Raw genomic sequence first — 25,362 nt, 5'->3', positions numbered from 1 at the left:
TCATATTTATTATTTTAGATTCTTTTTGAATTTATACTTTTCATATATAGGAAAAAATAGAGTTGAAAATGAAAATGAATGTTTGATCATGCTTTTTTTTACCTTTCTTCATATGAATTATATGAGTGAGAAATTCTATAAGTGTGAAATTATATAAGTGTCATTTTACTCACACAATTATTGTGATTTTTTTTTTCAAAATCATTTTTAGAGTTAGGTTAAATATTATATATTTTCCTCTTTTTTATTATTTAAATTTTAATAAGTATAAAATATAGATTATTATATATTTTATTTTATAATGATAACCTCATGAAAAATTAAAATCAATATGTTTGATCTTAAAAAAATACACATAACACTTAAAATTTTCATTTACAATGAATTGCTTATAATAAACTATAATCTAATAACAAAATTGTTTTCTAAAATATTTATGTATTTAAATTATCTTATATTTAAACAAACTCATGCAAGGGATAGGTTCAATAAATTTTATTTTTAATATTGTAAATATATATTTTCTATTTTTACTTCCAATTTATATATTTCATATAAGTATTACATTACTATTATTACTTTCAGAAAGAAAACACTATGATAAATTTCAATATAAATAATATCTTTAAAATAGTATTTGTTCAATTAAAAATATAATTATATTTTTTACTCTATTGTAATATAATTATAATTAATATGAAACAAAAAAATTTAAAAATAATAAATTTATTTATTTATATATATATTTTCAAATATTAGTAAATACAAATAGTAAGAAGTATAAACATTAAAAATTATAATGTAATAAAACCCATGTATTTCACGGTATAAAATCTACTAAAAAAATAGACTTAGGTGTTTATCCATATAACTAGTATTTTAATGGGTGCATTGCACAAAATACATGTTTATTTGATACCATTAAAATTTATAATTTATAATAAATAAACACTTATAAATATAAAAATTATATTATAATTAAAATTTATAAAAATTATATATATATATATATATATAAAAGTTTATGATAAATAATTTATAGTGTGATATATTATCATTAATCATTGATATGTTTTTGAAAAAATAGAACTAAATATTTTGAAAATAAATAATAACAAGGGATGAGAAGTTAAACCTTTCTGTTGAGATTGAAAGTATAAAATCAGTGAAGTTGATTTTTGATGTTCAGTAACTTGTTAGATCGTTCATTATTTTATCTTTATTTTTATACTGATCTTATTTTTTTATTGTGTATATATTATTCTTAATTATGTACGTGTATATATCTTTTTGAACCAGCCATCTTTTATCTCTATATCCTTATTAAATTTTAATATGTTTTTTTAAAAAAATTATCATTAGAGTTTAAAATTATTTTATATAACATTCTAATATATACTTTGTAAGTCTAAAAGATAATTTATATATTTAAACATAGTTAATTTTATAAATTTCACTACGTGAAATCAAATATTTATCTTCTGCATGGATTAAATATTATTTGATAATATTATTAATAGTAATATGTTAGAAATATTTAAATATTTAATTCATTAATGAGAGAAGTTTTAGATAACCATATTAACTACATTGTATCATTGTTTGAGAGTTTAGTCTCGTCATATACTGTCATGTCTCTCATTTCATCTCACATACCAACAAAATTGTAAATATTTCATTATATAACTTATCTCAAAATTAAAAAATGTATAAAAATGATATAAAAAAATTAAATGGTCATCACAAACAAATAAGATAACGTCTCTTCGTCAAAAGATGAAAAATACTTTTTAAGTATAAAAAAAAACCAAAGGTATAATAAATCAACAAAAACTAAATAAAATAGCACGTTTACATGGGAAGAAATGAATCGGTGTAACACCTTTCATAAATAAGTAAATATTGTGATTTACCCACAAAGATTTAATAACAGGATGATCAATGAAAAGAAAAACAATGAAGAGGGAAAAGAAAAAAAAAATATTGATTTACCTATATTTATTTATTTTTATTTTTTATCAGTGGTGTATCTTTGCAAAGATGTCATCAGCAGTTTATGGCTGTGGGAAGATATATCAAAGAAACTATAAAATGAAGAAGAGTATATAATAGTCATAACTATTTTAATTAATTTAAAATTATGTAATTACCTTAATATAAAATAATCTTAATAATCTTGATTGAATGTGTAGATATCAATTGACTTAAAAAGATATCATTTAAAAAGTATGACAGTTTTTCTTCGATCAATTTAAGATTTTTTTTTATTGTAGTTAACACTTTTGTAGGCAATCTTGTATAACATAAATGGACATTCGAATCTTGGTTACGGAATCGAATCTAACAGATGATTTCTTACAAAAAAATCAAATCAATCTATCCACTCTTTAAAACCAATTTTGTTAACCTAACCATTTTCATAAAGTTATTCAAAAAAAATGGATCAGGTTGGATTAAAAAAATAATTTTTTCACAAAGGAAAAATTAAAAGTTCAAAAAAAAAAATGAAAGATTTAGAGGATGGACTCTGAGATAATAAGCGAAGGGAAGGAGAATTAAGTAAATTTATTTTGTCTGAAATTTAATATGTTGCTTTAGGAGTTTTTTTCAGTAAAAAGTGCTCAAAATATTTTAATTGATTCAATTTATAGAGATTTTTAGTTGAAAACAATAAGTTTAAATATAATTGGCAGATCAAAATTATAAATTTGATAGGAGATATAAGATTGATTTGGTGATAAATGGTGAAAAGAATGGGAGATAGACTGTTTGAATAAAAAATCAACCATAAATGTTTGTTAATAAAATTAATATATATATATATATATATATATATATATATATATATATATATTTAATTGATTTAAAAAAAACCATTTGTTTTTCATTTTAAGCTTCACTCTTTCTACTTTAACCTTGTCTTCCACAACACCCTCTTCCCCTCACGTAAACAACATATTGAAGATGAAGATGAGCCCCATCCCCTAGACGGTGGTTATGGTGGAGGGAGTTGAGAGAGAATAAGACGGAAAAAAATTGCTGTGATTCAGTTATTATCTTAATTACATTAATTCTGCAGTGTTTTAATTCTTTGATTTATCACATAACATGGATAAAACCATGAGTATTAAACGAAAATCACATCAGTTGCTTTCCTTTGATTGCTTCAAATCATAAAATATTAATTGATTTTGCGTCAATTGCTTTGATTTTTTTAAGAAAAATGATTATTTAAGAAACACAACAGAAATCTTATTTTGTATAATAATATTAAATTAGATTAGATTGTTTAAATGATAGAAAATATTATTTTAAGATATATTCAAAGAGCACAGTAGACTATATTTTTGGAATTGGTTATCTTACTTTTATATAATTAAGTATTCTCTCAAAATTTATATATTGGTCAAATTATTGTCAATCGGATTAACAAAGTGATGCACGTAGTCAACTTGATAACTGATATTCAAAAGATTCTCATTTGAATCCAAAGCAACAGAACTTGAAAAAGACAAAAAAAAAAAAAAAAAAACAAGGCTTAGTCTAAAAGTATACAAAATACAAACTCAACACATGCTTAATCAAATAAAACAAAAGAGAGTTGATATGGTACCAAGCAAAGTTAAGAGTTTTGGTAAAATTATTTCTTAGACCAATACCTGAATAATGAGAGAGAATTTCTCCAGTACCACAACTCTCTCAAAATAAAATTCTAGAAACTAACAACTATTGAAACTTACATTAACAAGTTGCAATATAATAAAGCATATCAATTACAGCAAAATGGAGAACTATACAAATTGCTTAATCCTCCATAGCACAAGGCAATTCATTCAGATCAAAGTCCAATTTCTTAACACCTGAAGAAGATTGACATGCCTCGTGTGCCGGCAATGGTAGTAATGGTGGCGTTTCGGATGTTTCGTCATTCACTTTTCTCTCATCTGCTGGCAATGGTGCATCATTCATTGTAGTAGGCAATGGTGCTTCATTCATTGAAGCCTCGTCTACCTTGTGCGTGTTACTAGAGCTAGAAGAGTTGTTTTCTTTATCACCAAGAGCTTTGGAATGGCTGTGGTTGGACTCGTCCATGATTATTACAGCGTTGTTGTTCTTCCCCTTGTGGACTGATATGTGTCTTCCTAAGCCTTGAAAAGTTGAGAAAATCTTCCCACAAACACCACATTTGTAGCCACCAACTTTCTCATTCTCTTTCTCTTTTGCCATAGATTTCAGCACCAGTTTCTTAATGTTCTTCCCTTTATGATCCACCACCCTCTTCCCCTTCCTTTCATCAACGTCATCTTGCATCCTATCGGGAGCAACCACCTCAGTGATCACATTGTCGAAACCCTCCTCATCTTCCACCTCAGATTCAGATAAACCCTTGCACCTATTCAACTTCTCATCCTCATCATCATCATCTTCACCATCCGCGTCATTTCTCTTTCCGATTTTCAATTCACCCTTCAGATAAAATTTTATCTTTTTCACCTCATGCTTCTTACTTGAAGACGATCCACTAAAATTAATCTTCCTTTTGCCAAGCTTGATTAGAGGTGGAGCACTCTTCGGCCGCACTTCATCTTTCTTCGGAGAAACCCCATTAGACTCACCACAAAAGTACTTAGAGTAAACACTTAAGTAAGCAAGGGTTTCAGCAGCCTCATAAGCCCCAATACACTTTCTTCCTCTCACATCAGTCTTAAGCCAACTGGGGCAAGTAAAAGTTGAAAGATCAATAGCCCTATTACCCCCACCATCACAAACAGCTCCAACACCAACACATTCATCATAATCATCACGATCCTCTTCCATGTTTTTCTCCATAGAATCAGAATTATGGGAAGAAAAAGAGAAAGAAGAAGAGAGAGAAGAAGAAGACGAAGAGTTCTTATTGGGAAAATGAGTGGGAGGAGACACACCCCTCCATGACCTCTCAGGGTGAGATCGCATGTGACCAAACAAAGCATTCTTTGTGGGGAATTCCTTCTTGCAAATGCAACAAACGCGTTTTCCATCATCAACAGTATCATAATCACAATTCCTAGCCCTCTTAATATTGTTGCTGGTATCACCAGCTTGTTTTGATGAGTGATTAGTGAAACGGACTTTTATCTTCTTCTGGTGCTTCTGAAAGTGCGATCTTCTGTGACCCCCCAAAGCCTTACCGCTGCTGAAAACCTTGCCGCAAATATTGCACTCACATACCGTTCGTGAAGGGCTTTTCGCTGCAGATGGTGATTCTAACTCAGCTTTGCAAGAACCCAGAAGAAGCGATGGCTGCTGCTTCATCTTCTCTTTCTTGCAAGATATTCAACCCACCCACCCATGATGATCTGAAACCGCATGCTTATCTTTTTTATCCATCTAAAGAACAAAAAAAAGAAAAACAAAGTACGAGCTGAGGCTAAGAAAAGCGAAAGAATCTGATACAATCATAACCAAGAAGAAGAAGAAAAAAACGGAAGGAAAACGTTTTTTTTACCTTAGGAAAACCAAAACGGAACGCAAGATTTGATGGGAGAGAAGCAGACGAAGTGATTTAGAATACAGCAAAAAAAATAAAAAATGAAAACTTAGTGTGGTTGTTGGGTTATGCTGATCAATGAAGATTCAAAAGCATGTAAAGAAAGAGGAAGAGAGAAAATAGCCTATGCTGTAGGTAACTGAGAAGAAGCAAAGATAGAGCACACAGAGATATAGAAAAAGATATAATCACTCACAATTTTTTTTTTATTTTTAGTCAAAACAAATTCAATTTACCATGAGTAAAAAATAACAAAATTACAAGCACTAGAAGATTACAGACATCCTCGTCTTTGTCTCCAACAAAGGAGATTACTCCACACCCAGCTACGAGAAATTGCAAAATTACCATAACCTAGATTTCAACAATCATCAATATCTTTGTCTCCCCTATAATGCGAATCAAACATTAACTTTAATGGTCAACATCTTAATTTAGATTTAATTTGGATTAAAGGACTAAATTTACTAACTTTTTACAAAATAGAGAGATTATCGAGGTGTTTGGTTTCAAAAAATGTTTTCTATTTTTATTTATATAGGGGATTGAAATTGCATTTTAATATAAACTATAAAACAAAATACATTCCCTAGTGAGATTCTGACTCTCTCAAACTCTTTCAATTAGATATCATTAATGTATTTCATCTATTATCTGATTGAATGTGAATTGTGTATATTACTAGTATTTTAGTTCATGCATTACACAACAAATAGTGACTTTATACAACTAAAAATCATAATCTATATATAAATTATATTACAATAAAAAAATTTGTAGTGAGCATATAAATTAAATTTATGATAAATAATTTATATGATGATATATTGTTAATTTGTTATTATTAATTCTTGATACTTTAAAAAAATATTCAAATTAAAGTTAAAACTAAAGATTTTAAGAAGGATAGATCCAAAAGGATAAGAAATTAAGTTAAGTTATTTATTAGAAATATAAGATGATATTTCAAATGCCTGTTATGTTATGAATGCATTTAAATTTTGAAGATAAAATGCGTGTGTTTGTGTGTCTATATATAGTTGATTTTTTATATTTAGTTTGTTGTGAGAGGTTTGGATTATTCAAATGAAGATATGCTAGGGTAGAGAGAGTATATCTCGTGAGAAGAAGAATATTTTATATGAGAGTGGAAGAGTTAAATCAATCATATATATATATATATATAATAGAAGAAAAATTATAAAAGAAGAGTATATGATAGTCATAACTATTTTAATTAATTTAAAATTATATAATTACCTTAATATAAAATAATCTTGATGATCTTGATTGAGTGTGTAAATATCAAATGACTTAAAAAAAATATTTAATATTTTTAATATTTAAATTTTATTTCTAATAAGTTATCATCTTTAAAAGCTAGGACATTTTTGCTTTTACATGAATAGGTGAGAATTTGTTTTGATCAATTTAAGATTTTTACTGGAGTTTTCATAGGAACTCTCTTTTGTAGGCAATCTTGTATAAGATACCGTCACACATCAAACCTAAATGAACCGAACTTAATTGAATTCAGTGTCAGTTTGGATAAAAAATAATTTTTTCACAATCCTACTAGTCCCTCCACAGTACCACTAGACCGAACCCCTCGATTGATCATTTTTTATAAATGAAATTATGAAAGTTTAAAAGATGAAAAATTAAAAGTTCAAAAAATTTGAAAAATTTAGAGGATGGAGTGTGAGATAATATGTGAAGGGAAGGAGAATCAAGTAAATTTATTTTGGCTGAAATTTAATATTTTGATTTATGATTTTTTGAGGAAAGAAGTGTTAAAAAATATTTTAATTGATTCAATTTATAAAGATTTTTAGTGAAAAACAATAAAATTTAAATATAATTAACATATCAAAGTTATAGATTTGATTGGAGATATAAGATTAATTGGGTGATAAATGTTGAAAAGAATGAGAGATAGATAGGGAATTTGAATTTCTAATAAGAAAAAAGAATCAACAATTAATGTTTGTCAATAAAATTATATATATATATATATATATATATATATATATATATATATATATATATATATAATTTAATTGATTAAGAAAATTCAGTTTTTTGTTTTTTTTTTCAATTTTAACACTTCGTTCTCTTCATCGCTATTAAGCTGAGTTCAACCTTGTCTTCTCCATCACCGTCGCCCATGCCTGCTCGCATAAACAACACAAACAACACAGTAGATGAAACCATGAGTACTAAACAAAAATCAATCAGTTGCTTGATTTCCATTTATTGCTCCAAATTATAAAATATTGATTGATTTTGCCTCAATTGCTTTTATTTTTTTATAAGAAGAAAACTGATTATTTAAGAAATACAACAAAAATCTTATTTTGTATAATAATATTAAATTAGATTAGATTGTTTAAATGATAGAAAATATTGTTTTAAGATATATTCAGAAAGCACAGTGGACTATATTTTTGGAATTGTTTTTCTTGCTTTTATATAATTAAATATTCTCTGAAGATTTATATATTGGTCAAATTATTGTCCATCGGAATAACAAATTGGTGTTGTAGTCAAAGGGATAACTGATATTCAAAAGAGTCTCACCGAGTCCAAAGCAAAAATTGAAAAGACAAAATAATCAAGACTTATTCTAAAAGTAATTTGAAAATCAAATACAAAATATGAAATCAACAGATGTTGAAAATCTACAGAACACTGTCATACAATGGAAAACAGTATACACAATACAAACTAAAAACATGCTTAATCAAATAAAACAAAGGAGAGTTGCTATGGTCACAAGTAAAGTTAAGAACTTTGGTACAATTCTTTCTTTAGACCAGTACCTGAGTAATTAGAGAGAGTTTCTCCAATAACTTTACCTCAACTCTTAAGTCTTAGAGCCTACCATAAAAATTCTAGAAACTAAACTATTGAAACTTACGTTAACAAGGTTGCAAGATTGATATCAAACATCATCTAATTATAGCAAAATGGAGAAATATACAAATTGCTCAATCCTCCATAGCACAAGGCAATTCATTCAGATCAAAGTCCAATTTCTTGACACCTAAAGAAGATTGACATGCCTCGTCTGCCAGCAATGGTGGTGTTTCTGGTATTTCTTCATTCACTCTTGTCTCGTCGGTTGGCAACGGTGCTTCATCCACCTTGTGCATGTTACTAGAGCTGGAAGAGTTGTTTTCTTGATCACCAAGAGCTTCGGAGTGGTTGTGGTTGGACTCGTCCATGATTATTACAGTGTTGTTGTTCTTCCCCTTGTGGACTGATCTGTGTCCTCCTAAGCCTTGAAAAGTTGAGAAAATCTTCCCACAAGCACCACATTTGTAGCCACCAACTTTCTCATTCTCTTTCTCTTTTGCCATAGATTTCAGCACCAGTTTCTTAATGTTCTTCCCTTTATGATCCACCACCCTCTTCCCCTTCCTTTCATCAACGTCATCTTGCATCCTATCGGGAGCAACCACCTCAGTGATCACATTGTCGAAACCCTCCTCATCTTCCACCTCAGATTCAGATAAACCCTTGCACCTATTCAACTTCTCATCCTCATCATCATCATCTTCACCATCCGCGTCATTTCTCTTTCCGATTTTCAATTCACCCTTCAGATAAAATTTTATCTTTTTCACCTCATGCTTCTTACTTGAAGACGATCCACTAAAATTAATCTTCCTTTTGCCAAGCTTGATTAGAGGTGGAGCACTCTTCGGCCGCACTTCATCTTTCTTCGGAGAAACCCCATTAGACTCACCACAAAAGTACTTAGAGTAAACACTTAAGTAAGCAAGGGTTTCAGCAGCCTCATAAGCCCCAATACACTTTCTTCCTCTCACATCAGTCTTAAGCCAACTGGGGCAAGTAAAAGTTGAAAGATCAATAGCCCTATTACCCCCACCATCACAAACAGCTCCAACACCAACACATTCATCATAATCATCACGATCCTCTTCCATGTTTTTCTCCATAGAATCAGAATTATGGGAAGAAAAAGAGAAAGAAGAAGAGAGAGAAGAAGAAGACGAAGAGTTCTTATTGGGAAAATGAGTGGGAGGAGACACACCCCTCCATGACCTCTCAGGGTGAGATCGCATGTGACCAAACAAAGCATTCTTTGTGGGGAATTCCTTCTTGCAAATGCAACAAACGCGTTTTCCGTCATCATCAGCATCATAATCACAATTGCTAGCCCTATTAATATTGTTGCTGGTATCACCAGCTTCTTTTGATGAGTGATTAGTGAAACGGACTTTTACCTTCTTCTGGTGCTTCTGAAAGTGCGATCTTCTGTGACCCCCCAAAGCCTTACCGCTGCTGAAAACCTTGCCGCAAATATTGCACTCACGTACCGTTCGTGAAGGGCTTTTCGCTGCAGATGGTGATTCTAACTCAGCTTGGCAAGAACCCAGAAGAAGCGATCGTTGCTGCTTCATCTTCTCTTTCTTGCAAGATTTAACCCACCCATGATGATCTGAAACCGCATGCTTATCTTTTTGATCCATCTAACAACAAAAAGAAAAAAAAAAAAAAAAAGTACGAACTGAGGCTAAGAAAACAAAATAATCTGAAACAACCATAACCAAGAAGAAGAAGAAAAACGGCAAGGAAACCTTTGTTTTACCTTTTGACAACCAAAACGGAACCCAAGATTTGATGGGAGAGAAGCAGAAGAAGTGATTTAGAATTCAGCAAAAAAAAAAAAAAATGAAAACTTAGTTTGGTTATTGGGTTATACTGATGAATGAAGATTCAAAAGCATATAAAGAAAGAGGAAGAGAGGAAGCAGCCTATGCGTTAACTGAGAAGAAGAAAAGATAGAATACAGGAGATATAGAAAGAGAGATAATCACTCACAAAGAGATGTGGTAATTAAGTCAGTATTTAATATTTTTGAAAGTATTAACAGATTTTATACTGCTGACTCTTTAATTATTGTAATTAATATTTTATTTTTTTATTTGAAAATATTATCTTTTGTCAAGTAATTTTACGTGGCTCTTTTTTTTTTTTAAAAAAAAAAACTCAATTGGTCTCCTTTTTTTTTTTTCGAAAACTCACTGTTGAGATAAATCCTAAATCGATCTCTTGTGACAATTTATTTTTATTTTGAGGTCTTCTCTCTAATTTTTTTAGACACAAAAATGAATGTATATATGTTGTTTTTTTTAGATAAGAATGTATACATGTTTATTGTTTTTTAAAGAAATTAATACATGTTAAGGAGTACAAACAAATTTTATTAAATGCCTATAAAAAAGTAACAAATGTTATTAAATAGAGTTTAATATCAAGAGTTACAAGGCCTAATAATTATTTATGATATAAAATTATATATTAATTTATTTTTCATTTTTACAAGACTTTTTTAGTTTTTAAGAAGATCATCGTTATCTAACGTATATTTTTCTATCCTTCTTCGAATGCAATTCGGATTTAAATACTTTCCAATACTAGATGTAAACATTTCAGTAAAATAATAAGAAAAAGTTATTCACTGACGTATAAACAAAATTTACACATTTATCAAATTAGAATTTATTATATATAATAAATTTGTTAATTTTTAAATAATTATCTTAAAATAATTTAAATAAAAATTTGTAATTAAATGACGATATAAACTTATTTTATATGATTAGTATATAGATATTAAACTAAAATTATATTATAATACTCACATTTTTTCAATCAACTAAACTAGCCTCCTTATTAGATCAACCCCTTTAAATGTCTAATTTAAAACTAATCTATTTTATTTAAGTGGTCAAACACTTTTTATTTTTATTTTTGGAGATTCTGATTTCTGTGTTTTAGTCAACACAACTAATCAATGTTGATAATTAATTTTATTATTATTTGTAAGATAACTTGCCACTGGTTTTCAATTCACAAGGATCGGATTTTGCATGAGGTCAAACTTTTGTGTGAATGACCGTTGACCAATCAATTTAAATATATATTTTTTCATTAAAAAAATATTGTTTTTCTCTCGCGACAGAAAAACTACCATTCCATCCCACAAATAAAGTCAAATTCATGGGCAATCGTAGAGTAGAAAAAACAAAATCTTCTTACCTCTTAAAAAGATTTTTTTTTTCATCAAGTCATTTTTTGGTTTTGGTAGCATTTTTTTCAAGTCTTTTGATTATTCATTTACTAAAATAATATATATATATATATATATATATATATATATATATATATATATATATATATGGGAAAGCATGAAATAAATAGCCTAAAAGATTAAAAGTATTTAAAATCATAACAAAATATATACATATAATTAGTTTTAGTAGAATATATAAATAATTAAAAGGAAAATATTTCAAACTTTAACATTGATAATATTATATATATATATATATATATATATATATATATATATATATATATATATATATATATATAAAATTATAACACGCTCAAGGCTACCTGCCGACAAATATTGGGATCCATTTAGGATAGGCTCTGAACCATGTCAGAAACACTACTACAAAATGTAGATTTAACATCGCCACATTTACATTGATTTTTGACAAAATCGATATTAACAAACACGGTGGCATAATGATAAATAATTAGACTTTCTTAACATTGATTTTTTAAAAAAACTGATGTTAACGTCGTAGGTTAACATCGGTTATTTATAAATCGATGTTAACATAACTACGTTAAGATCGGTTTTTTTCAAAAAATCGATGTTGGTAAATTAGAAGTTAACATCGGTTTTTTTTTAAAAAAATCGATGTTAATTTATTAATATCGATTTTTTTAAAAAAATCAATGTTAACAACTCGATTTTTAAAAATATTATTGGCTCCACGCCCTAATTCACTAACGTCTCTGCCACAACTCCACGTTAATACCAGTCTTCATCGCAACTCCGCGCTAGTCTTGCTGTTCATCGTCTTCATCGCAACTTCCTTTCGTGACTGCCAGTCTCGCTGTTCTCATTGCCTGTCTCGCTGCCATTGTCGCTGTTGGGTTGGAGGTAAGCTTCATGTCTTCATGGTTCCTCTTTGTGCTCACTTCTCTCTGAAGCACGTTTCTGATCCCATTGTGATTTCTTCTTATGAAAAGTAGTTTCTATAGTGTATTTTTCACGAATTTGATATTTTTTAATTAAAAGACAAACAAAAATAAACATCTGGCTTGATTCAGCAATCTATAAATGAGTAATGTTCTTTACTCAAATACATGTATTACAGAGCATTTTCGCAAAAATTAAAATGCCAACTAGAGTAATTCAATACATGTATTTTTTGGTTGTTACAGTGTTTTTGTCCTACACCCCTATGGCTATCCTTGCCTCTATCGTCCTCTCTGGTCTTCTAGGATTAATTGAGCTAAGTGAGGCTCGCTATATCTGGAAGGTTGACAAATTGGGCTTTATTGCTTGTATTGGTGCTTTTCTTGGGTTATTGTTTGCAACAGTACGTATAGTTTGGCCTTCTTGTTGGAGTAAGTCATTGACCACTTAAATTTTTTTCTCTATTGCACCAATTGAAAAATAACATATTATATCTCTTTGTTGTTAGTTTTTATTTCCTTTTTTTCCTATGATGTTATTTTTTAATTAGGATAGAACTAGATGAAAATGGGGCAAATGGTTTGTGTGGTAGCTGTAAACTAACTAGTATCTTGTCAGCTACAAGCAACAAAAAATTGATTAAGAACTTACACTTGAGATGTTACTTTTTAAATAAATTTTAGGTGAAATACTTAAGGTGCTTTTCAGTATTGTTCATAGTTCAAAATTTGAGGTTTTTCTATCTTCATAACCAAAATGTCTAGCTCTATTGCTCTTTAATATATAAGTTGGTTTTGCATTGTTGGTCAAACTTGTGCAGAACTACATTCGCAATGATCTATTGTAGTTATTGGGAGGAATTAAAGCCTGGTATTTTAGGTGATATAAGCGGGTATATAATAGTAATATTACTATATAGTTTAAACTAAATTATTGGGCGATATACAATGCTATGCTCTTAAAATATAGTATTTGGGGGGTATACACAAGTATCTTTCTATTTCTTTAAAATAGTAACAAATACTATGAACAACAACAATAATGGTTGTTTTGGAGGGCCACGACCAATATTTGTTGTCAATATCAACAGTAAATACTGAAGTCCAAAGTGAGTAAGGAAAGGAATTGCCAAATTATATCATTGGGAAGACTGTTAATCCTATATTTTTATTGAAGCAAACTTCCAGCCCTTGCCTCTACATCCTTAGGCTATTTGAGATCTAGGGAGAATTAAGAGAAGGAACATGGAGTAGAACTTTTATTTGGCGGCGATAATATTCTCTAGTATTTGTGAAGATATTTAGTGCCACTTTGGTGGTGTGCATGATAGGATAAAATAGGATATAATAGCAAGATAAAGGCAAGATTGGAGAAAAAGTATTGAATAAAATGAAACAAGGAAAAAGTAGTTTTCCAATATTGGGTTTGAAAGCAATTATATGAACATAGAAACAAATCTCATCACAAAATTTGGAAAATAGGAACAAAATCCTAAAAGTTGAATCAACATGAGAGCTTCCTGTCATAGAGATCATAGATCTAGTGTTTCTATGGGTTGTTGTTGTTCTACAAAGTTGATATGGATAAAAATAAAACACCAATGGTTCAAAACTTTAGTTTGAATGAAAAGATGGTGGATGCCAGTGCATGTGTACAACTGATCACTCTTTGCTCTGAATGATTAACCATTTTAAATCAATAATTAGATCATTACAGGTAACTTTATATACTTATATTGTACACTAGAGCCTATAGATCAAAAAGTTCACTAATTTCATTTTTTATAGTGTGAAAAGCATGTATAACATCTCCAAATTAAAACTTAGAGCTAAAGCACTTTCAGATTCTATAACTTAGACACTAACTTTAAGGATGTACTCAATCTAAAATGTGAAATCATCATAAGGATTTTATGAGTCTAAATAACAAACATCTATAACTATTCTTTTTCAAATTCAAATATATGTTGCTACATTTACTCAAATGAACAGTACTTTTAACTTGAAATTTATAGACTAAAAGTTACCTTGAAATAAGGCACTGTCTTCTTTAAGAAATCCGGTGTTGGCTGGAAATCAGTATCAAATATTGCCACAAACTCATAATCCTTAACATAATCACATTTCATTGCTAATTTAAGATTCCCTGTGTTGTAGGTTGTACTTTTAAGCTCGTGTCTATATATTATCCGAACACCTGTTTGTTGCCATTTATACACTTCTGCGTTGATGAGTTGTTGGGTATCTACTTCAATGGATACAAACTGTAGAAGCATTGTTTCCTTTGGCCAATCTAGGATACAAACTACTCCAATGCTGGTAAACCTATAGGCCAACAAGATAAAAATTAAGCAATAATCACAAAAAAGAGAGTACAGTGATATAATATTAAGATATCAAATTCTTAGTAATTGATCAGCTCATTAAGAAAAATGCCTTTGCTGGTTTTACGTTCTAGGGAGTAGGGAAGGGGATGATTGGAAGACAGAGAAACTTATAATGACATTGGTGATAAGAAGATGCACCTCCTATGTTAATATCTTATTATTATTTTGATATAGAAGGTTTGCTCCACTTACACACTTATTTTATTCTCTCTATTAATACACTTTATACATTATGTGTCTAAGCATAGATTGAGTATTATTATTAATTAAGCATATGAATGCTAAACAAATGTATTGCTTTTTCTTTCATGTTTTCTTGTTTTGGGCTACATAGCCAAATGCTAGTTGCTTCCCTTAGTGGAGGATTAGGAGAAGAATATTTCTTCCCCTTAAAACACCACATACACACAACAATCCTCTGTTGTTCCTTCTTTAAAATAGAGCATCGAAACCCAACATCTAATTTGATCTTAGTCTGACTCACAATAACTCAGCAAAAATCCATTCTGTCATAGCTCTAAGCTTTAAGACATTTAGCATCTGCAAGTTACCATTGATAAGAAAGCCTTGTTCCACTTATACATTTATTGTCTGCCTACAAAAATCAATATTCATTCTAAAATGACAATAGACCCTACTACTCTTAAGTATTCAATATTCATTCTAAAATTGAAAATTCAATATTCAGTATTCATACCTTTCTGCTCTAACAAATTTGTTGTTCATTTGATAGCAATCACCGGAGAAAGAACACTATATCTGCTTGGTGAATCTTAATCATGAATAGAAACAAGAATTATCCTCTTAGAACTCTCATTGTCTGTCACATGAATAAGTAACACTTTTAATAGCCAACAAGCAGTTTCACATACTTTGGTTGAGCATAAGCTGAATTAGTTTGTTGTAGTTGAACTTGGTTTGACTTTGAGTTCTTCTAATGCCATTACTCATTAGTTCTCAAAGGTTTTTTTGTGCAAAATGTGATACATATAATTGTTGTGGCAGTATGGCCCATGGCTAATTGCCATATGCTTTTTATATTTAGGTTATCATTCACTACTGCTAATTGGCCTTGTTGTGGAAGCTGTTTGATTATATCAACTCCAGGTAAAGCACATTGTTACTACTTCTTATATATACATCTATATGTGTAAAGCGCATTGTTATGTTGTTTTTAATCATAGTTCCTAGCTAGTAGTGGGTGTAGTGGCTGCATTTGAAGCAATTGATGTCTCAATACCAGGAGTAGATTAAAAGCCTAGAGGTTTGAATCAACTTTGTCTATTTTTTGTTTAGCCACAACTGACCCATTAAGCTAAGGATGCATGTTTTGTCTTGGTGCTGAAATTTCCCCTTGTTGTGAGCAATAATTTGCTCTTGGGCTGAAGTATTGGGCTGTCCTACTAGTTTATTAAGCTATACAGGAATTATAAAAGCATAATTTACACCCTGCAATGAACATATAATTGGTAGTTGTAGGTAGATTAAAAGAGTGTATAGATAACACTCAATGTTTTGTTGAAATTAACTACCAAATGAAAATCAAAGTATCGATTCCCAATGCGACTAGCATAAACGGGTATAGTGACCATGCTTAGTATTAGGGACAGGTTTGGAAGGTAGAATTCCAGCTTACCAATTTTTTTTTTACCAAAAGTCTAAAAGAAAAAGGTAAAGGCATGCAATTATATGAATAATAGTAGTAATAACTTTTTCATAACTATTTATTGTAGAGATTCAACAAGCACTTTAAATTTATCATTATACATATATTATTGTTGTTAAAGATGTATATAAATAATACTTGTTCTTGCTTGTCATAGCTAATAAAAGGCTTTAAATACACAGACTAAAGCCTGTATTAAAACACTACAGCCAAATACAGCTACCAGCCAGGTGTTAAAGTCCTAGAAGCTTCAAGCTGACAGAGAGTTGAGAAGTTTGGATAATCTCACTTGAAGTTGTGATTTTTCATTGATAATTTTTACATTCGTTCAAGCTTCCTTACTCGAGGATGTCTTTGAAATTGCTGGTTTTTTAACCACATACTTGATCTGAAATTTATGCTTAAATGTTTGTTTTTATGAAAATTTGTTTAAAGGTGTTAATTACAAGGATTAAGCCATATATAGTTTAAGTGTAAGGTTCTAAGGCCAGAGTATTATTTTGAAACAATAATTGTTTTCTCAGGACTGCCTTTTTAATAGTGCAGTACCCTATACCTAGCCTAGAGATGAAATTGTCTAAAATTATGCACAAATGGGCTGATCACACACACTGATCAATGTACTATATCTGGCTTTATATGAGCAAGATATCTGCCCCAGCTCCTTATCTGCAGCAATCTTTTCTCCAATTTTCAACAATTTGGGATTCACACCGTGAACATTGCAAATTACAGAATTTGGTAAATCCTGAGTAGCAACTGAGAGACGAACAACCTGAATATAAATCATAAATAATTAAGTCCCTTTTTGTTTTGTTTAGTTCTTTTTTGATAAAAGAACTCCATGACAAATGGACTCTTACTAGTAGACTTATTAATGGAACTATTTTAGGCAAACTTAGCAGTATGAAATACTAGATTGCAGTCAATATTATCCCCTGCAAGATTGCTACCTTAAATACTTATAAAAGCCATATGGATTTTTGCTTCTAGACTGCTACCCTTGATTTAAGATTTTCTTCATCATACACGAACAATGTTCTTGATCCCATGATAAAATCAAACACTAGCACATAACTCCAGCTTCAATCTGTTTGAATCTAAGTAGCTACAATTAGGTAACCAATAAAGAGAAGTCCAAGTCCAACCAAATCTAGCTACTCCAAGTCCAGCATAGTTGTCTATAATCTAGGATAGTGATATCAACATATATATAATGTGGGATAGCTGTCTATAATGATGTACAAGCCTTGTTAAACCAAAAGTAATAGCCATGGACAACTACCCCCCAATGAAAACCCTCAAAGTGGACTTAACCCTGGGTGTCTTCTCTAAAAAGGCCCCCAAAATAACATCATAGAGAAACTATATATGCACGATTATCTATATCTTAATATGCACAAAGGCATTAGTGTATCCTAACCCCAAAACCTTAAGGACTGATAATGATGAGAAATACATTACCTTAAGCAAGTTGGTTAGAAAATTAAAGCAATGGGCCAGACAAATACAATGAAAAAAAATATACCTTAACTTTGAGTAGCTTGCAGCAAGTCCATTGGTGTTACTTCATGATATACCTACTTACCAATGAAATATTTAAATTGTAGGCACTATTTATCTAGTTCTTTTCATCGTCATCATGACATTCGTTCTTGGACACTATACTGATCATCATCATATATATGAAAGTTTGCAATCAATTTTGATGCTTAATTTTGTTATGATTGTTTTTGTATGTTGTTGTATGCCATTAATGTACTTTGCTTTAGATGCAACTTTTGTTCATAATGAGTGAACCTTAGATTCTCGTTTGTTAATGAATGCAATGATTCTTGCGGACAGTTTGCATTAATCATTGTATTCAATCTTGAATTGTCCATTTGGACAGTTTGGGGAGACTCGTATTTTTATGGTAGATTCATGCGTTAAGGTTAACAATATTTTGTTGAATTTGATGAAATTTTGGTACAATGCATTTCTAGTTGTTCTCTGAGTGCATACTTGATTGTTGAGAAATTAATTTCATCGATTTCATGTCATGTACTTGGAGACCAATGCGAAATGCTGCTGAAATTTTGTCAAATTTAACAAAATAGAATTAACCTTGACGTATGAAGCTACCATAAAAAAAGGTCTTCCTGAATGGGATAGGATCACACCTATAATAAAAAAGTGAGATTTTCATGTATCGAATAACTTTTTGAGTATAACGAAGTTATTATTTAGATGGATCGAAGTTGGATGAATGAAAGTCGCATGAGCCCAGCATGTGAGGAATGTGTCAAATAGTTCTTGCAATTTGCCTCCAAAAGAAGTCGACCGGATGAGGATAGAAAATATTATTGTCCTTGCATCAATTGTTTGAATGGAAGACGACAAATACTGGACGACATACGGGAGCATCTATTGTGTGATGGGATTAAGAAGAATTACAACACATGGATATGGCATGGTGAATTGACAGACATGCAGAGTGGGTCCCAATCTGAACCGTTTGATGTAGAAATGGGAGATAGCTTGGAGGATATGATTTGTGACATTGGACAAGAGTCTTTTCAGCAAGCACATGCCCCTATGTATGATACATTGCAAAGTGATTCAAAGAAGCATTTGTATTCGGGGTGCAAGAATTCGTTGACGCTGTTGTCGGCGATATTAAGTTTGGTTAATGTGAAGGCCAAATATGGGCGGAGTGACAAAAGCTTTAGTTCACTACTTCAAGTAGTGCACAATATGCTTCCAGAGGAAAACACATTGCCTAAAAGTTACTATTAGGCGAAGAAGATACTGTGTCCGATGGGTATGGAGTATCAGAAGATTCATGCTTGCCAAAATGATTGCATATTGTACAGACATGAATTTCAAGAAATGTCCAAATGCTCTAGGTGTGGGGTATCACAGTAAAAAGTCAAGGATGATGAGGAGTGTAGTATTGATAAAAACTCAAACAAGGGCCCCCCAGCGAAGGTGTTGTGGTATCTGCTGATCGTTCCAAGGTTTAAGCGTCTTTTTTCTAATGGAGATGACGCTAAAGACCTTACATGGCATGCAAATGGCAGAAAATGCGATGGAATGGTCCGTCATCTGGCTAATTGCTCCCAGTGGAAGAAGATAGATCGTTTGTTTCCGGATTTTGACAAAGAGGCAAGAAATCTTAGGCTTGGACTAGCCAGTGATGGAATGAATCCATATGGCAATTTAAGCACTCAACACAATTCATGGCCAGTTCTACTAGTAATTTACAATTTGCCTCCTTGGTTGTGCATGAAGCGAAAATACATGATGTTGTCCATGATGATATCGGGCCCAAGACAGCCAGAAAATGACATTGATGTTTATCTAAGTTCGTTGATTGAAGACCTGACAAAGTTGTGGGACGAGGGGGTTTTAGTGTTTGATGGGTTTTAGAATGAGACTTTTCAAATGTGTGCAATGCTTTTTTGTACCATTAATGACTTTCTAGCATATGGGAATTTGAGCGGTTACACTGTTAAGGGTCATCATGTATGCCCCATCTGTGAAGAAGACAAAAGTTACATACAACTGAAACATGGTAGAAAAACAGTCTACACTAGACACCGACATTTTCTAAAACCTCATCACCCTTACAGGCGACTGAAAAAAACATTTAATGGAAGTCAAGAGCATGAAAATGCGTCGATACCGTTGACTGGTGAGCAGGTCTTGTAGCAGGTTGAACACCTGAATACTATATTTGGAAATATCCAAAAGAAGGAAAAAATTAAGACTTGCATATGGAAGAAGAGGTCAATTTTCTTTGATCTTCCATACTGGTCTGATTTAGATATTAGACATTGTATTGATGTTATGCATGTGGAGAAAAATGTATGTGATAGTATCATTGGGATGCTCCTTAACATTCAAGGCAAGACGAAAGATGGTTTGAATACCCGTCAAGATCTAGCTAAGATGGATATACGATCACAGTTGCATCCAAGGTCTTATGGTAAAAAAATATACTTGCCTCCAGCTTGTCATACTTTGTCCAGAAAGGAGAAGATCAGTTTTTGTCAGTGTCTGTGCCGAGTCAAAGTCCCACAAGGATAATCTTCAAATATTAAGAGCCTTGTGCAGTTGAAGGATCTAAAGTTGGTAGGGTTAAAGTCTCACGATTGTCATGTCTTGATGCAACAATTGTTAGCCGTGGTCATAAGAGACATTTTGCCGAACAAAGTCAAGTTAGCCATAACTCGCATGTGCTTTTTCTTCAATGCCATATGTAGCAAAGTTTGATAAGCTGGAAAACGAGGCTGCAATTATATTGTGCTAGTTGGAGACGTATTTTCCTCCTGCTTTCTTTGACATCATGGTTTACTTAATTGTTCATCTGGGTAGAGAAATCAAATGTTGTGGTCCTGTTTATTTGCGATGGATGTACTCGGTTGAGCAATACATGAAGATCTTAAAAGGGTATATGAAGAATCTACATTGTCCAGAAACATCTATTGTTGAAAGGTACATTGCAAAAAAAACCATTGAATTTTGTTCAGAGTACATTGAAAAAGCTAACTTGTTGGGCTTCTCGAGTCTCGCCATGACGATAGAGTGGGCGGTAAGAGTTCAAGAGGACTGCATGTTATCACTCCAAGTCTAGAAGATTTGTTACAAGCTCTCTTGTATGTGTTGAATAACGATAATGAAGTTTTGCCATACATACTTCAGCATGAAAGTTTAGTCAAAGAAGGTAATCGAAAAATGTCAAAGAACTGGTCTTGAAAAGGCATAACAAGACTTTCCTTGATTGGTTTAAAGATATAATATTTGCTGATGAAAATGCTTCTGAAACATTAAGAAAGCTAGCAGATGGACCTAAAAGAAATGTTATAACTTGGCAAGGATACGACATAAACAAGTATTCCTTTTATACAAAAGCACAAGACGAGAAAAGTACAATACAAAACACTGGGGTCACCCTAAGGGCTGAATCTCAACACTTCGCCAGTGTACATGATGACAATCCCTGTGTAGCTTCCATCCCTTACTTTGGGTTCATTGAAGAAATTTAGGAGCTTAACTACGTCAAATTTACTATTTGTGTTTTCACATGTAAATGGGTTGACAGCAACACCGGCGTGCGAACCAATGATGTGGGATTTACGTTGGTAGATCTAAAGAAACTAACTTAGCAGAATGACCCTTTCATCATGGTAGAATAAACTAAACAAGTATTTTATGTTCAAGACCCTTGTGATGAATGGTGGTCAGTGGTTCTACACGGGAAAACAATTGGTGTTAATGTAGAAGATGATGATTCATACATTGATACTTATGTTAGTCCTTTGTCCACACAAATGTCGCCTAACGTCGTTGGAGAAGAAGAAGCTGACGACGTTCATGCTAATCGTAATGATCATGATGAAGGAGAATTAATTAACATCGTCTAATGTAATTTTCTTATTATGTATTTCATTTCAGTCCATTCATTTACATATCTGATTCAATTTTTTTGATAATGTTAATTAACTAAAGTTTGTTTATTTACAGGTCGATGGCTACTCCACCCAGCTCTCCTCCTACTCCTTCTCCTTCTTTTTCTCCTCCTTCTCTTACTGAAGCAGCATCACAGTCGCCGTTTACCTTGAAGCTGACAAGAAAAGCCACACGACTAAGATCATTAGCGACTAGACCAGTTGGGGCAGACAGACTGATGGTCCACGTCGATTCTGCGATCAGGAAGGCCGACGGTCCCCACAAGAAGAAATTAAGAACATATTTGGGGATTGTCGCTCGTGATAAAGTCGTCGTGACATACGAGAATTGGAAGCAAGTCCCTACTGCTTAGATGAATTTGATATGGGAGGCTATTCAGGTATTTTAATTTTCATCTTGCATTTTGTTTATTAGGCAAAATTTATAATTTACTAACAATAAAACCTAATTTTTTGTTTGTCAGGCTGAATTTGATATCCCTGGAGCATCTGACATTAGGACAAAACAGAAAATACTTCAGACTATGGGGGAGCAATGGAGACAGTTTAAGTCTGATTTGACGTCAAAATGGACACTTGCAGTCGACAAGGATAGTGTGGATGACACTGCAAAAAATACGGCATTAGCAAGGAGAAATGGGCCCAATTTTGTTAGAGCCGTAGAGACCCCTCGTGGGAGGTATGTACTTTGTCATTTTCATTGTTTTCAAGTTAAAATTCACTTATTATAATACATTGTAATCATGAGTTTCATTAATGTTCAATTTTTGCAGGATGTGCGGAAAAAACCATAGGCCATCAAGAAGCAAAACACTGCCCCCCACGTGTTGTCTCGTGGGGGTTATGAATATTTAGAACAGAAGCTGATGGCTGAGAAGAAAAAGAAAAAATTGGAGGAAGTTGCTCAATCCTGAAGCACTGAGGCCGTGATTGACCCTCCATCTCCCATCAGACGACACGTGAAGTGGAAGATGGGCTGCACCAAGAAAACTGGTCAGATGACGTCTGAGACAGCAAAGGAAATCGCTGAGAAGATTGTAAGTCACTTTCAATTAATTATTGTAATTATTTATGTTTATTCTCTGATTGACTAAACAAATAAATTTCTTTTGTACAGGACTCATTGGAGGAACAGGTGTCATAGGGTTCCTTTGTCCCCCATAGACTTCAGGATGTTCTGACTGCTACCATTGGGCGATCAGAATACCCTGGTCGTGTGCGTGCTACTGGAGTCGATGTGACCATCAAGCAATACTTTGGATCGGCTCCATGGACCTCCCACACTTCTTCCTCCATGGCTCCCAAAGAACTAGAGCAGCTGACTTAACAAGTCAGGGACCAGCTGGAGGAGTCGATCATAGAAAAAGTGACTCGGCAGCTGATGTTATCCTTCAGCCAGATATAGTTCCAGTTTCAATCACAAATGCAATTACGGGGACTTACACTGCCTCCGGAGCCTGAGGTTGGTCCCTCAGCTGCTCGTGTCAGCACAAAAGAGAGTTGTGTTGATCCCTCAGGGAACTATCCAGACACGGGTGACTCAGACAAATGCAGGTTGTACACTGAAGAAAATTCTCCTCGCCTAGTTTCCCTAGGAAGAGTTTATGAGAGATCCACAACCGTTCACAACATCCCTTTGTTGCATGATCAAGTGAAGGTCGGTGTTGAGGAGTTTAAAGATGAAGATGCTCCCGTTCCTATACCCACTAACGAGGTTAACTTAGTGGGCAGACACTTAACAGCTTCTTTGCATGGCCGACACATCTGGTGAAGCGTTTATCAGAACAGGTATTTTATTGTCATTAAATGCTTCTTTTTTCAATTCAATTGTTCACTGTAATTGAATTATGTTAATTAACTCTATTGGATAAACAGGGAGCTGTGGGACCCGCGAAACCTGTAGATAGGCTGGATCATGAGGTCGATGATCCCCTATATTTGATGACATTGACCATTCCACGGCTTTTTTTGAAGCCCTTGTAGGTTATGTGGGATGCTACCGTGTTCAGGGTGTTTAATCAAGACTTCCCCTTGTACATAAAGCATGAAGATCTATCTGAAATAGCACACGGTGGTCAATGTCTCAGCATCTCTGTTATACAGTTGTGGATTCTGTAAGTCAATTTAGATTATTGTTAATTACTTAAGTTATTGTTTTAAATTCATACATAATTAAATTTGTGTTAACAACAATAGGCATCTGATCGAGACACGTATGCGAGTGGGGAATTTCGATGTGTATGGATTCCTCGAGCCACAGTCCATCTAGAGATTTGGGCAATCACAATTTGAATCAAAAAGTTACATGAAGAACTGGATGCAGAATTCAAAATGCGATGTCTACCTAAGAGCCTACCTGAATGGTTAAGTAAAACTGAACAAATGAATTTAAATAATGTATAATATTACAATAACCTATATTGGTCTCCACTACAACGCACACTGGCAAATGATCATCATTTTGCCTAAGGAAAATCTTGTTGTTTGGTTTTGTTCCTTGCATAATAGGTCAGACAACTACCTTAAAGGAATAATTAACATGTCAGTGTTGTTTTTCCATACATTTGCATTAGCATTACTCAGCAACATCAATATTTTAATGTTCCTTGTATTCAACAGTGCTTTGAAAGGACTTGATGATACTCCACAACCTAAATCCAAGGCTGGTGCTAGATAGATTGTTGTTAAAGTAAATGATTTAAAGAAAACTTCTACTTATATATATATATATATATATATATATATATATATATATATATATATATATATATATATATATATATGTAGTTAATGTTTACACTAAATTGTAGTTAATGTTTAATATCTAAATTTCATTATGTATTTAGTGTAATAGACAAAAAGGAAGCACTGAGTGTGGCTATTATGTGATGCACGGGATGTCCACTATAATCTTAGGAAGTTTAAGGAATAATTGGAAAACGGTAATTGTTTATTTCAAACAAATTTGATTTTGTTATCATTGGTATTACATTATTAACTTATGTTTTATTTGATCATGCGGTATTTTAATGATGTTAGACCATTGGAAGCAAAGAGATTGAAGGCGCTTCGCATCCAGTGGGCACAATATTATCTCAAAGTTAAAAATCAAACTTAGGATGTTAGGGAACTTTGTAATTTTAGTTTACTTAATTAGTTTACTACCATGCTTTACATTTTTTACAATTGTTGTTTTCTTTTAACATTGAATATTCCTTATTGATTATTATTAATAAATTATTTATTCATAGTTATCAATTGATTTTTTACAATTAATAGTTTATTAGCTAGCTTTTT

At 32.0% G+C, this 25,362-nt stretch overlaps 2 protein-coding genes across 2 annotated transcripts; both read right to left on the bottom strand.

Moving 5' to 3' along the window:
- Positions 1-3,804: 3,804 nt before the first annotated feature.
- Positions 3,805-5,295, bottom strand: LOC114401851. The gene has a single exon (XM_028364433.1). The coding sequence runs from the start codon at positions 5,293-5,295 to the stop codon at positions 3,805-3,807; it is 1,491 nt and encodes a 496-aa protein (XP_028220234.1).
- Positions 5,296-8,255: 2,960 nt separating this feature from the next.
- On the bottom strand, positions 8,256-10,243 carry LOC114401498. Its single transcript, XM_028364008.1, has 2 exons — positions 10,149-10,243; positions 8,256-10,029 (listed from the first exon to the last, which is right to left on the bottom strand). Exon 2 carries the CDS (start codon positions 10,027-10,029, stop codon positions 8,521-8,523), a length of 1,509 nt encoding a protein of 502 aa, XP_028219809.1. The 5' UTR covers positions 10,149-10,243; the 3' UTR covers positions 8,256-8,520.
- Between the last annotated feature and the right edge of the window lie 15,119 nt (positions 10,244-25,362).

Source organism: Glycine soja, chromosome 20 (assembly GCF_004193775.1).
Source record: "Glycine soja cultivar W05 chromosome 20, ASM419377v2, whole genome shotgun sequence".
Classification (NCBI taxonomy): Eukaryota; Viridiplantae; Streptophyta; class Magnoliopsida; order Fabales; family Fabaceae; genus Glycine; species Glycine soja.
This window is presented reverse-complemented; position numbering and strand designations above follow the sequence as displayed.

Bases quoted from the DNA above. Each gene is read 5' to 3' on its own strand.
- LOC114401851 (XM_028364433.1), bottom strand. From the start codon at position 5,295: ATGAAGCAGCAGCCATCGCTTCTTCTGGGTTCTTGCAAAGCTGAGTTA.
- LOC114401498 (XM_028364008.1), bottom strand. From the start codon at position 10,029: ATGGATCAAAAAGATAAGCATGCGGTTTCAGATCATCATGGGTGGGTT.